At 49.3% G+C, this 14,751-nt stretch overlaps 1 protein-coding gene across 2 annotated transcripts; it reads left to right on the top strand.

The window, feature by feature from the left end:
- Positions 1-6,761: 6,761 nt before the first annotated feature.
- LOC127326415 (NAC domain-containing protein 4) lies at positions 6,762-8,766 on the top strand. Of its 2 annotated transcripts, none has more exons than XM_051353272.2 (4): positions 6,762-6,861; positions 7,264-7,521; positions 7,615-7,904; positions 7,994-8,766. In XM_051353272.2, exons 2-4 carry the CDS (start codon positions 7,335-7,337, stop codon positions 8,570-8,572), a joined length of 1,056 nt encoding a protein of 351 aa, XP_051209232.1. In that variant the 5' UTR covers positions 6,762-6,861; positions 7,264-7,334; the 3' UTR covers positions 8,573-8,766. The 2 variants fall into 2 exon arrangements, with proteins under 2 accessions (XP_051209232.1, XP_051209233.1); XM_051353273.2 differs by lacking the exon at positions 6,762-6,861 and adding an exon at positions 6,872-6,998.
- Positions 8,767-14,751: the final 5,985 nt, after the last annotated feature.

Here is a 14,751-nt window from a genome sequence, read left to right as displayed (position 1 = left end):
AATACGTAGTAGCTATCAAGCTTCATGCACTAGCCAACGCAATCAAAAGTCCGAACTGATGGAAAGGGCAAGACAATCCACTTATATATCTCAACACCCCTCCTCACGTGCGACCGGAAGAAGAGAAGAGGAGGTCAACACGTGGAAAGCAGAATAGCACACGTATGAATGATCGTATACGCGGCGGACATAGAGGTGGGTAAATATTGCGAGAACCAGGACTCGAACTCGCGACCCTGGGCTCTGATACCATATCAAGCTTCATGCACTAGCCAACGCAACCAAAAGTCCGAACTGATGGAAAGAGCAAGGCAATCCACTTATATATCTCAACAGTAGCTACTTGTGTTCTAGGTGCTACAACAAATAAGAAACCTTACAACGCAACATTGGTAATTATATTTGAGTATAACCAAAGAGCCCAACATTAGAGCGTTGTTCCCACCAAGGTACGGAAACTGCCAATTCCCAAACATGTTTGAACACACTACGGGGCGGATACATATTAGAAGACGAGCTGTCAGACCAACTCAACATTATGAGGATTTTTTTATTTCCTTACCAATTACCTTAGCAAGGTTATCCCTACTCAAGATAGCTCCTACTCCAAGCTATAAAAGGATGACCTTAATGTTTCAAGATTCTTTAACCACCACAGTTTCTTATTATACATGCATGCAGCTAAAATGCATTTAAGCAAGGTATTGTAAGTTTAACAAAATTGCCCTTTTGGCGAATATTCCTTCTAAACTCACTCTACCTTGCAAATACTCAAGCATTCCAGGCTACTAGCCGCGGCCCAAAGATTTTTTTTTGAAATGTTACATTGGAGGAGATCTATCCTCTCAAGACCTCCATGATTGTAGCCTACACGAGACCCATTTTTAATGGAAAAGGTCCAAAATTGGAAAAATGATTGTTTGACCTTCCTTGATCTAGCTAATAAGTGAGGGTCTCTAGGTTTCACTTGAACTTGCGAAAAAACTTTGGAACCGACCAAATCGTGGCATTTATCATGGAGTGGGGTGTTTTTCTTTACTTTGAGATCTTGGATTCCTCGCCCCGCCCTGGTCGTTTTAATGGAAAATGAAGCTCTGTTTGGCCGCCATCACTTTTCTGGAAAAAAAATGAGTTTAGTATAATCTTTGAAAACACTTTTTAGCATTTGAATTTACAAAGTGAAGTAATTATAACAAACCCTAATTAAATGTTGTTTTCAAAAGAAGGTTCCAACAAAAGAGAATATGAAATAAGCATTAACTTTGACCGCCAATAATTTAGTCCTTTTGAATTGAGAGTTCATGGGCTAGGTGAAAGTAACACTACGGGAACCCGCCGACGTGCCGATGGCCAGAACCTGTGCCGACGGCCGCCGTCGGCACAGCCTCACTCGCCGTCAGCCCAGTAAAGTGGCCGTCAGCACAGCTTGGCCGTCGGCACAGAACCCCCAGAGCCGACGGCCACCGTCGGCACACTTTAGCCGTCGGCACAAACCCAGTCTGTGCCGACGGCACGTAACCTAGCCGTCGGCACATGGACAGATGGTGGGGCCACCGACAGCCACCGACAACGGCGTCAACAGGTGGCTAACGGCGTGATGTGGGCCGACGGCCAGGCCGTCGGCACAGCTTCCCCGCCAATTTTTCCTCCTTCCCGCCCTTTTTCCCGCCATTCTTCTCGCGCCATTTCCTATGTAGGGGCTGGCCGTCGGCACAGCTTCCCGCCAATTTTTCCTCCAACATTCCCGCCATTTTTCTCCGCTCCTTCCCTCCCGCCCTTTTTTCCCGCCATTCATCTCGCGCCCATTTTCTCCCGCCAAGTTTTCCCGCCGTTTCAGCCGTCGTCGTCCTATATATAGCCATGTCTTCTCCACTAACATCACCAGCAACATTTCTCTCCTCATCAACTCTCTCATCCAAAAACACCACAGAATCCTCTGAGCTCAGCTGCCGTCGAGATGGCTCCTCGTCGCCGTAGCAACACGGGCTTCATCGGCGTTCGCCAGCGGGCTGCGGGCCATTTCGCGTCTGAAATCACCGCCGGTGGTGTGCGTGTGTGGCTCGGCACCTTCTACACGAAGGAGGCTGCTGCCCGCGCATACGACGTTGCGGCTTGGAGGTTTGGCCGGCCGCGCCACGAATTGAACTTCCCGGAGGTCAGGTCTCTGGCGGAAGCCCAGAGTCTCTCTACTGAGCCGCTACTTCGCTCACAGAGTGAAGCGCGGCGGTACAGGTCTGGCCAGCGGCGGATTGATACCACCGAGGCGGACGAGCAGTTCATGGCACAGTGGCGCAGAGACCATCCCGGAGACGTCGAGGCAGAGCGCGCATTCTGGAAGAGCAAACAGACGTACAGGAGAGAGAGGAGGGCGGGAAAGCGGCAGAGGAAGGCCGCGGTTGAAGCAGAGTATGCCAAAGGAGAGGCGTCGACATGGGGGGAGGATGATGAACGGTGGTCGTGGAACCTCACAACTACCGCTTCAGAGGACACCCCCAGCGAGGACGAAGATTTCGACTTCTCTGATTAATATGTGTGTGTGTCGAGTCCGTGTGTCTAGCGGGTCATGCGTCGACCCAGTGTTAAGTTCTTTGTTCGTGTGTGAGTGTAGTTCTTTAAATGTTTTGGTTTGTGTGTGGGTCTAGTTCTTTAAGTGTTTTGGTTCCTGTGTGGGTGTAGTTCTTTAAGTGTTTTGGTTCCTGTGTGTGGGTGTAGTTCTTTAAGTGTTTCGGTTCGTGCTTGGGTCTAGTTTTTTAAGTGCTTTAATTGTATCGTGTGTGGGTCTCAAGTTCTTAAGTGCATCAATATTGTGTGTCGTCAGAAATCGAGCATCGGAGGGTGGAAATGGTCCCAAAACTCAGGCAGATTATAGACTGTAGGGGTAAAATCCAGGATATGTATGTGCAAACTCCTGGTACGGCTAAAACGGAGCCTATTTTATGGTAAAGTAAGCCCAACCTATGGTTTCCCATGTACATATGTCCTAAACAAACCAAAGCAAATAAAAAAATCCATTGTTACACCGTCACACGGAGAAAGCTATAGGGGTAGATCTGCGGGGTCCCCGCCCTAGGGTTTCCGAAGATGCAGATCACCGGAGCGTCGGAACCGCTTAAAAACTTGCATATATCCCTAGCATATGTGCACAAGTGTGATGTAGGGTTTGGCTAACCTTGCATGTACCCGGCGTTGACGATTTTCGCAGACATGGGCCAGCACTTGGTGAAAATCCAGGATCTGTATGTGCAAACTCCTGGTACGGCTAAAACGGAGCCTATTTTATGGTAAAGTAAGCCCAACCTATGGTTTCCCATGTACATATGTCCTAAACAAACCAAAGCAAATAAAAAAATCCATTGTTACACCATCACACGGAGAAAGCTATAGGGGTAGATTTGCGGGGTCCCCGCCCTAGGGTTTCTGAAGATACAGATCACCTGAGCATCGGACCGCTTAAAAACTTGCATATGTCCCTAGCATATGTGCACAAGTGTGATGTAGGGTTTGGCTAACCTTGCATGTACCCGGCGTTGACGATTTTCGCAGACATGGGCCAGCACTTGGTGAAAATCCAGGATCTGTATGTGCAAACTCCTGGTACGGCTAAAACGGAGCCTATTTTATGGTAAAGTAAGCCCAACCTATGGTTTCCCATGTACATATGTCCTAAACAAACCAAAGCAAATAAAAAAATCCATTGTTACACCGTCACACGGAGAAAGCTATAGGGGTAGATCTGCGGGGTCCCCGCCCTAGGGTTTCCGAAGATACAGATCACCGGAGCATCGGAACCGCTTAAAAACTTGCATATGTCCGTAGCATATGTGCACAAGTGTGATGTAGGGTTTGGCTAACCTTGCATGTACCCGGCGTTGACGATTTTCGCAGACATGGGCCAGCACTTGGTGAAAATCCAGGATCTGTATGTGCAAACTCCTGGTACGGCTAAAACAGAGCCTATTTTATGGTAAAGTAAGCCCAACCTATGGTTTCCCATGTACATATGTCCTAAACAAACCAAAGAAAATAAAAAAATCCATTGTTACACCATCACACGGAGAAAGCTATAGGGGTAGATTTGCGGGGTCCCCGCCCTAGGGTTTCCGAAGATACAGATCACCTGAGCATCGGAACCGCTTAAAAACTTGCATATGTCCCTAGCATATGTGCACAAGTGTGATGTAGGGTTTGGCTAACCTTGCATGTACCCGGCGTTGACGATTTTCGCAGACATGGGCCAGCACTTGGTGAAAATCCAGGATCTGTATGTGCAAACTCCTGGTACGGCTAAAACGGAGCCTATTTTATGGTAAAGTAAGCCCAACCTATGGTTTCCCATGTACATATGTCCTAAACAAACCAAAGCAAATAAAAAAATCCATTGTTACACCGTCACACGGAGAAAGCTATAGGGGTAGATCTGCGGGGTCCCCGCCCTAGTGTTTCCGAAGATACAGATCACCGGAGCATCGGAACCGCTTAAAAACTTGCATATGTCCGTAGCATATGTGCACAAGTGTGATGTAGGGTTTGGCTAACCTTGCATGTACCCGGCGTTGACGATTTTCGCAGACATGGGCCAGCACTTGGTGAAAATCCAGGATCTGTATGTGCAAACTCCTGGTACGGCTAAAACGGAGCCTATTTTATGGTAAAGTAAGCCCAACCTATGGTTTCCCATGTACATATGTCCTAAACAAACCAAAGCAAATAAAAAAATCCATTGTTACACCGTCACACGGAGAAAGCTATAGGGGTAGATCTGCGGGGTCCCCGCTCTAGGGTTTCCGAAGATACAGATCACCGGCGCATCGGAACCGCTTAAAAACTTGCATATGTCCCTAGCATATGTGCACAAATGTTTTTAGGTCTATGAAGCGTCATTTTATATGCTAAATATTTTCCGTTTCGCGCGTTGGCGGACGGGTGCAACCGCGTGCCCGGTACGGCCATACCGCATGTCCCGGCGGCCCCGTTTTGCATAGTTGGCGAAGTAAACGGAGCCAAAAAAAATCGAGCGGAGCCTCGTGGCATCATTTTATGTGTCCTAGTAACCACTGCAAAAGATGAAACTGGGATACGGCAATTATCTTGAAAAACCCTTCACGAACAGGGCTATCACGTCCGGAGTTCTATGGCTTTTAGGGGAAATGAGTAGGAAACGGCCCGTTTCACCACATAGTTTGTCGGAAAGAGGCCATATTTGGCACGTGCATGGGCCCTAGGATGGGAAGCAAGGCCCCAGTCGCGGATTTCCAATCCGAACCACGGGCGACGGTTTTTCCATTTTCGGGGTGCCGGAAGGGCTTTTTTTTGTGAAGCGGCTACATGGTGCGCATTTCAGTATTGCGCGGGTCGTCCGCGCAGCGGTAGGATACCTCCTACGCACCACCTATCACATGCCATATGTGCGCGGTAGCCATCTGGGAATCCCTCCCGCTTCCTGCGGTGTCCTACCGAATCCGCTGGAAACTGACCGGATTTGAACTGGGGCGACACTTTCCTTCGCTCAATAAATGAAGGGAAAAATGTTTTTAGGTCTATGACGCGTCATTTTATGTGCTAAATGTTTTCCGTTTCGCGCGTTGGCGGACGGGTGCAACCGCGCGCCAGGTACGGCCATACCGCATGTCCCGACGGCCCCGTTTTGCACAGTTGGCGAAGTAAAAGGAGCCAAAAATACGAGCGGAGCCGCGTGGTGTCATTTTATGTGTCCTAGTAACCACTGCAAAAGACGGAACTGGGATACGGCAATTATCTTGAAAAACCCTTCACGAACAGGGCTATCACGTCCAGAGTTCTGTGGCTTTTAGGGGAAATGAGTAGGAAACGGCCTGTTTCACCACATAGTTTGTCGGAACGAGGCCATATTTGGCACGTGCGTGGGCCCTAGGATGGGAAGCAAGGTCCCGGTCGCGGATTTCCAATCCGAACCACGGGCGACGGTTTTTCCATTTTCGGGGTGCCGGAAGGGCTTTTTTGTGAAGCAGCTACATGGTGCGCATTTCAGTATTGCGCGGGACCTCCACGCAGCGTTAGGATACCTCCTACGCACCACCTATCACATGCCCGTGGTCGGCACAGCCCCCTGGACGTGCCAAATGGCAGGGGCTGTGCCGACGGCATAGCCGTCGGCACAGGAAGGTGGTGCCCAGCGGCGGCGTGGAGCGGGCGGCGGCGCGTCTGGGCCGAAGGATCTGGGCCGACGGCTTGGCCGTCGGCACAGCAGCAGGGGCGTGGACGCGTGGCAGCCGGTGGTCGTCCGATGGCAGTTGATGGGCTGACGGCTTGGCCATCGGCACAGCAGCAGGGCGTGGACGCGTGGCAGCCGCTGGTCATCCGATGGCAGTGTCTAGGCCGACGGCTTGACCGTCGGCACAGTACCTCCCTTGACCTAACGGCCGTTAGACGCTTCGTGGGCCCCACGTCGACTGTGCCGACGGCTACTGTGCCGACGGCGTCGTTTGACCGTCGGGCTGGCGGCTGTGCCGACGGCAAAGGCTGGGCCGACGGCGAGCCAGTCTGTGCCGAGGCCATATTGTGCCGACGGCGGTGTGCCGGCCATCGGCACAGACGTGGGCCGACGGCAGGTGATGCTGTGCCGACGGCCGCCGGCCGTCGGCCCCTCGGCTGGTTCCCGTAGTGTAACAACGGCATAGAAGTCAAAAGCTTAATTAACCACCTCCATGCTACTTTGGCTGCCGTGAACAACCTTGCTGTTTCCTTCACCACGACGTCTCTTTCAATCTAAAACACAGGGGACCCTTGTCCTTGATAGTAGTATTTAAGCCCCCCGATCCCCTTCCCAAACTTTTAATCTTCTCTTAACAACTTCAATCCCCTCGAGACTGTAACACCAAAAAGGTTAGCAGTCCTCCTCTCTTGCTCTCTTGCTCTCTTCCTCTTTTCTTCTACTAGCTACTTCCTCCTCATGTTCTCTCTCCCTCCTCCGTACTACAATAGTGCTAAAAGAATTGATCATGTTCTTCTTCGTGTGCCATGTACTAGCTGAATCCATTTTCTTGTGCATGCATCTAATTTGTAGGTGATGTAGAGGTTGGGGCTATGCTCCCATTTCGGAAAAAAAATCTAATTTGTAGTTTAATTGTTTCCTGTAGTGCTACCTAGTTGCAGGCTGTTGCTAGAAATCAAATTTCTGCCTTCGTGTAATTGTACTAACTTATATACATGATTTTGTCTCGATATTCTCCTAGACAGTCCTAGTTTATGCTCATTAGCTGGAATATATGTGTCTTTATATCTCAGGTTAGTTGCACTACGAAACCAAGAAAAGACCAGCTATAGCTAAGCTTCCGGGGCCGTGCAACTGGATCGAGATGGAGCATGACGTGCAGCAGGAGCAGCAGCAGGAACCCATGGAGCTTCCGCCGGGCTTCCGTTTTCACCCGACCGACGAGGAGCTCATCACGCACTACCTCGCCCGGAAGACAGCCGACCCCAGATTCGCCCCCCTCGCCGTCGGCGAGGCCGACCTCAACAAGTGCGAGCCGTGGGACCTGCCATGTAAGTCGATCTTGAGCTGATTTGTGTGTCATGATGGCTGCAAATATTAAAGATCAAATTGTAAGGCGCGCTTGTGATGTGATGTTGATGCAGCTCGGGCAACGATGGGGGAGAAGGAGTGGTACTTCTTCGTGGTGAAGGACCGCAAGTACCCGACGGGGACGAGGACGAACAGGGCGACGGAATCTGGGTACTGGAAGGCGACGGGCAAGGACAGGGAGATCCTGAGGGGAAGGTCTCTCGTCGGCATGAAGAAAACGCTCGTCTTCTACACGGGGAGGGCCCCCAGGGGCGGCAAGACCGGCTGGGTCATGCACGAGTACCGCCTCGAGGGCAAGCACGCCGCCGTGCCCTACAGCCTCCCCAGGGCTGCCACGTCCAAGGTACGCACCTACATGATCAGCATAGAACATTGCTTGCTTGAGTGCCATGGCATGGCGGTCCGGCTAATGTCATGTTCACGTTCGGGCAGGACGAGTGGGTGCTGTGCAGGGTGTTCAAGAAGAGCCTGGAGCTGCCGGTTGCCAGCAACGGCAAGAAAGGCACGTCGTACACGGGGACGGCGGACGTCGTGGCAGGATCCTCCATGTCCATGGCCGGCGTCGGCCTCGCGTCTTGCGTCCTGCCTCCGCTGATAGACGTGGCGGCCGGCAGCGGCGGCGGCAGCACCTTCGCGCCACCAACACCGTCACACGTGGCCTGCTTCTCCAACGCGCTGGAGGGCCAGTTCCTGCACCCGCCGTTCCTGCTCCCCTCCGCCCCCGCGACGACGAACGCGCCGCAGCGCGCCGCCGATCACCTCGCCATGGACCCCGCCTCGCCGTTCATGGCGAGCGCGCAGATGCAGTACGCGCAGGAAGCCGCGGGCGGCATGGTGCAGGAGCTCCTGCATGGCGGCGGAGGCAGCGTCTGGTACCCCAAGGGCGAGAGGGAGAGGCTGAGCGGCGGCGGCGCCTCGCAGGACACCGGCCTCACCTCGGAGGTGAACCCCGCCGAGATCTCCTCGTCGCGGCAACACATGGATCATGAGGCGAACTTTTGGGGATATTGACATCTTCTTGATCATCGCAGCTGCATTAGCTATTGATTAGTCATTGGATTAGTGGTATGAAAATTGTATTGTGTATGGGTATATGGATACACCAAAGCGAAGAGAAAATACGAGAAAAGTTTGTGTGTTGTAGATTTGATAATTCTGTGATGTATTATCTGGGTAAATGGATGCTGTGTTGTTTGTAAGATTAATTTCTTCTTCTTGTAATATACGTGGATCCTATAGCGACCAGCGAAAAATGGAAAACAAGAACTAGAAAGACGGTTTTGCCTTTGGGTCAGCTGTTTTCGGTCTCAGGGAAGTGATCGCATCGAACCTAAACTCTTGACCTGTCGTTGTGAGACGCTCATCTACCACCAAAGCTTTGGCTCGGTTTCAATGGCGACTGAGCTATCAATCCTGTTGGCTATACTACCTTTTGTCCCATGACTAGCGTATGTATCTATCCATCTAGCTAGCCAGCATCTGCAGAAACCAAATACGCATGTGGCTTGCCCATATTTCGTCACATGGGGATGGGTTTTAGCGGGAAAAGTTCCTTCTGCACATAGCCAACTCAGGAAAACAAACATCAATCGATCAGAACATGCTGAAGAACGTTGCGTGATCACGCACTGTAGCAGCACAAGTTGGGATGGCAAAGGGAACATCCGTCCAAGGTCCAACACAGGCAGCATGTCACCACTTGGTTCCCATGCCTTGTCCCTATGTAAGGATGGGGATCGCAGCCCCATGTCATCCGATTTGTCCCTCGCCACGCATCTGTGCTGTGCCATCACGGATCCACCCAACAAAAGCTCATGTTGTTTTCAGCCTGGAGATTTGATGGATGGGCTCCAAGCTCCATCCATGCAAACTGATCATGGGAAGCGCTCTATATTCTAACACGAAGGCCCAAGGGCAGTTAGCTCACCTACTAAAAATGAACCCCTGCAGCTGCAGTGCGCCCATGAGCAAATCACGCGAGGACAGGTGCGTTTCGTTCTAGATCTTTGGTTATCTTACCATATCTCCTCGTTTTGTTTAGTGTTGTCTCGTATCTTTGGACATATCTATCCCCACCTGTAGACTGCTGTGGAATTTTAAAATTAATGCAAAGTGTTTAGGCATGAACAATGGTCGATAAGAACGTCTTGTCTTTAAAAAAATCTAGATATAACAATAAATCATGATGTATAATATAATATATAGCTTATTTTCTTTTTATCTCTAATAATGAAACATCCCTAAATATATGGTGAGAAAGATTGTTGCTAGAGCAGTGGCGGCACCAGGAAATTGTGGCTAGGTATTCAATTCTAGAAAGAAACACCTCTAAGCAATATGAGAACACAAACAACATCTATATATAAGTGTTTAGGGCATAAACAATGGTTGATAAGACGGTCTTATCTTAATCACGCCACATAATCTAGATATAACAATAAAATAAATCATGATGTACAATAAGTTTTTGGTTGTATTTCTAGTAATGAAACATCCCTAGATATATAGTGTGAGAGATTGTTGCTAGGAGATGATCTCTTAGCTAAGAGAAGATAAACTTATTTTTTTATTTATCTCTCCAACACATCATTAATTATCATACGTGGCATCGCTAAGATATAGCCATTGTACATACCCTTAATTTGTGTCTTGATTGCTAATAAATGCACGGTAATCAGCTTGTTCTCCAAAGCCATCGCTTTGTGGCATCTGATCACTTTTGACGGACACATCGCATAGCCTGGTTGTCCCGACAGCTTCCATCCAAGGGCCACACCTGATAATGCGTCATGAGAAGAGAGGCGGTTGAATCACATGTTGGGGTGGATATCTCTCCCTTCCCCGTTCCCTTTCATTCCTGTCTCCCATTATGCATGTCATGTCCCCATCCTCTATCTCGCTAGGGTTTCCAGGCGCATTTTGAGTGAGCTCACTAGCGGAGGAGGGGACGCACAAAAGGAGGGAGTCGAGTTTTTCATTCGGGTGGTTTGCACGTGTGATGAGAGGGAGATTGGCGGCAGTTCGCGAGGCGCGTCAGAGTGCACCGAGCTAGGGTACGCAAATCGACTTATTGTCGGCAGAGGACTAGGCATGCAGGAGTGTACCGAGTTCAGTGACGAAGGTCAACCCGTGTGCACGAGGATGAGTCGTGTTCTTCATCCGAGAGCTACCCACACATGAGCAGCGGGAGATCGAGGTCCGTAGGTAAGCATGTGTCCTCAAATCCCTCAATCATATCCATAGATACAACCAATTTGCGTTCTATTTGGTGGGGATTTTGTCTCACACTAGTAGGAATAAGCATATAGGCAGAAGTTAATAGTAGTGCACCCTACTTTTCCATACGCCACTAGTAATACTAGTAGAAGCGGAATTAGTGTGCGCTACTAGTAAGGGCGCACTATTAGCTTACTCTTATAAAATGCATGCCACTAGTAAGAGGGACCCAGGGGTCTGCCCGGTCGCAAAATACTAGCAGCGTACCAATAACTGGGTACGCTGCCAATAGGCCCTTACTAGTAGTGTCACATAATTGGGTATGCTACATGTATTTGTACCTTATCCTCTCCTCGCGACTACCACAACCCTCATCAGCTTGATCTCTCTCTTCCTCTCTTCTCTCGATAGCCATTACCTAGCATCGACCACGGCCCCCAACACATTGACCCGCGCGCACGAGAGGCGGCTATGGATCTCTCTCCCACCCTCCATCCCCTTGCATCGACCACGACTTCCCTCTAGCCTCCCTCCTCCCTCTACGAACTCCACCCCACGCACCTCGATGAACCCACCGTCTCGTCTGTGGCCCCGACATAGGCTCATGCTCGCGGAGTCCACAGTTCTCTTGGCCGCTTCACTCGTGCTATTTGGGTTCGTTGGTTCTCGACGGTGTCCGCTATGGTGCGGTAGCGGCATCGCGATTTGTGGTGCGTGGTGGTGACGGGGCTCTCTATCACATCGCCACCTGCCTAGATTTCGTATGGTCTCGATGGTAGGGGATAGGTTCCATATTAGCTTTGTGGTTCCATGCATATTCTATTCTAGTTCTAGGTCTGGTTCAAGTGACAATGTTCATCAGTTCTAGGTCTCGTTCCACTGTCAATGTAGATGTTGATTAATTCCGCGAGTCTTGTTAGAGAAATGCGACTATCTGTGTGATTAGCTGAAGAATGTGTTGTTTATTTTATTTAGAAGTATTTTAGTATTGGGCAGTGATTCAAATATGTCACAATTTTAGTGACACGATTGACTCTATCCAACCTTGTGCATTGCACAAGCAGACCTCGTTGTGCATTGTACTTGGTTGGATGGAAACAATTGTGGCATTCCTCGTGTGATTGATAATATGAGCTCTTCATTGCACAAGCGTGCTTTCTTCTTGTGATTGGTTATATGATACTGATGATTAAAACGTGTCACACTTTTACGCACACAATTATCGTATCTGACCTTGTGCACTGTACAAACACTCATGATTGTGCTTACTAGGTCGAATAGAATAATTCTATTTTCAACATTGCGTGTGATTGCAACATAAGTATGAGGCATGTGTTTCTTCATTTGGTTGTACTTGATATTATTTTTGGTTTTGATTCGTTGCAATGGTCGTTGATTCTAATTTTGGATCTTGATATTCATTTTGATTTTGTCAATGATTAAATTGTTGTGGAACTAAAAGTTCCTCAATTTCAGACGTGATCATAGGGATGATGCAAGTGAACCAAGTGATATGCATAAATACAAATCTTGTGTGTGTTACTTGGTTGGCGTGAACCGTCCTTGTGATTTTTGTGTCACATTTAAGTATGAGGCATGTCATTCTTTATTTTGCCTTCATTTAGATGTGGAATTCCTTCTTGTGATCGGTTATATGATTTAGATTATTATAATTTTTGAGGGACTACTGAATGTCTAAGGATGTCGCCTAGATGGGGGTGAATAGGTGGGTTATCAAACTTCTACTTGAGGGCTTAACAAGTGCGGAATAAAACTATGTTTTACTTGTCAAGCACAAAGCCTACAAACTAGGATTTGCCTATGTGAACCAACAACCTATGCTAAGCAAGATAAGCAACAAGGTGATAGAAAACTATATATAGAACATCAAGCATGAAGACTATCACAATGTAAAATGCATAGGTAAATGAGCTCGGGTTGAGAAGTAACCGATGCACGAGGAGACGACGATGTATCCCAAAGTTCACACCCTTGCGGGTGCTACTCCTCGTTGGAGTGGTGTGGAGGCACAAGGCACTCCAATATGACACTAAGGCCACTGTATTATCCTCGAGCCTTTCCCACCAAAGGGAAAGCCTTGATCCACTAAGGGACCCTTGAGGGTGGTCACCGAACCCGTACAGGCTTGGGGAAAATACCCAAGTATCAAGCTTGAGGCAAACTCCACAACACACCAGAGGCTCTCAAATACAAGGCCACAAAGGCTACAACACGCCACACACGTGTACAAGGTCACAAAGGCTCCAACACCCCACAAGGGCAACAACGTCACAAAGGCTACCACGCCACAAAGGCGACAAGGCTACAAATGCAACAAGGCCACAAAGGCAACTACGCCGCAAAGGCGACAAGGCCACGAAGGCAACAACACCTCTAAGGTCTACAAGCCGTCTAGAGTTCCAAGAACCCTAGAGGTAACACTCACGAACTCCCACGAGACCGAAACCTTGTAGAGAACCCAAACCGATGCACCTAATGCAATGGCTAAGAACACCACTGAGATGCCCAAGTCTTTCACTCCGAAATTCTAACAAAGCTACAAAAGCTATTAGGGGAATAAGGGAGGAAGAACAAAATAGTATGAGGAACACTAATACTCCAAGATCTAGATCTAGCAAGATCCCCTCTCAAGAAGAGGGATTCAAATGGTGGGGCAGTAGATCTAGATCTCCTCTCTCTTTTCCCTCAAAAGGTGCAAAAAGTATAGGAGGAAACAAGAGGAGGAAGAACCTCTTCTAGGTCAACAATTGAGGAGAGAGAATGGGTGGAGAAGAGCTATGTGGATGGAGGTGGAAGAAAGGTATATATAGGAGCCTCCAAAATGTGTCCGATGGGGCAGAAAAACGGGCAGATCCGCGCTCGACCGGTACTACCACTATTCCAACCGGTACTACTGCTCGCGTGTAAAACAACATCAGAAATAGGCAGAAAAAGAATCTTGGGATGGTACTATCGCCTGTTGGGCCAGTAAAGCACAAAGAAATTAGGGGAGACGAATCTTCCTGGGCTGGAGCGGGGGAGTTGGGCCGGCCTGGGAGCAAGCTGAAGCGAGCGGCGTTGCGCGCGACACGCAGAACCAGCAGCGAGGCGACGCGATGGAGCGGCAGCAACAACGAGCAGCGGGGGTGAGCGATTCGATCGAGGGAGCAGCGAGCGCAGCGTGGGCTGGCCTGGCGTAGGTGTGGCGGCCCAGATGTGTTGTGGGATGGAGCGGGAGAGGGAGCTGGGCCAGCAGGCAGCGGGTGAAGTTGGTGGTCCGGCGGCTGGAGGAGGAAGAGGAGCCGGGTTGCCGGTACTTCTGGACCCGATACCTATACGGTTCCCGTAGTTGGACAAGGCCGGCCGGTACCTGGGCCGGAAGCCCAGGCGGTGGTACCGGTCGCCCCCTTCCTTTCCTTTTTTTTTCTTTTAAACCGAAATAACTGCGATACGGAAAATGCAATATCTCGAGATAGGAAACTCGGAATAGGATGAAACCAACTTTGTGTTGGAAAGAGGATGACAAGAGCTACCTCCACATAAGGTGAAAACACGGAAACAAGTGAAGGATGATTTCCTATAAATTCAGAGGTGCAACCTCTCAATACGGTAAACCGAGAAAATCATCCAACTCAAAAAACGCAACATGTGATGCAACCGGAATCCATTTTTGATGAGCTAGAGCTTTTCTTGAGAATGAACACAAGCTCTAGAACATCCCATGGATAAGAACCAACAACAACCAAGAAACATGATGCAATGAATGCAAGGGTTTGAGCTCTCTCCGAATGATGCGACCATGTGATGCATTCGAGAGCCCTCTTCATAGAGCGGACAACTATCATATCAAGAACAAACCTTGACCTTGCGCATTCCACTCGAGCCGGCAAGCTCCATCTTCATTCCTTTTCAACATTGCACACGCCACCGTCTTTATGCAACTTCTTCGACAATGCACATGACACTGTCTTAAT

The sequence above is a fragment of the Lolium perenne genome, chromosome 6 (assembly GCF_019359855.2).
Source record: "Lolium perenne isolate Kyuss_39 chromosome 6, Kyuss_2.0, whole genome shotgun sequence".
In the NCBI taxonomy this organism is placed as follows: domain Eukaryota; kingdom Viridiplantae; phylum Streptophyta; class Magnoliopsida; order Poales; family Poaceae; genus Lolium; species Lolium perenne.
This window is presented reverse-complemented; position numbering and strand designations above follow the sequence as displayed.

What these genes read in the sequence shown, in the direction of transcription:
- LOC127326415 (XM_051353272.2), top strand. Translation starts at nt 7,335, where the DNA reads ATGGAGCATGACGTGCAGCAGGAGCAGCAGCAGGAACCCATGGAGCTT. An exon ending in CGAGCCGTGGGACCTGCCAT is followed by an intron (nt 7,522 to 7,614) that starts GTAAGTCGATCT and finishes ATGTTGATGCAG; the next exon opens with CTCGGGCAACGATGGGGGAG. An exon ending in CCAGGGCTGCCACGTCCAAG is followed by an intron (nt 7,905 to 7,993) that starts GTACGCACCTAC and finishes ACGTTCGGGCAG; the next exon opens with GACGAGTGGGTGCTGTGCAG.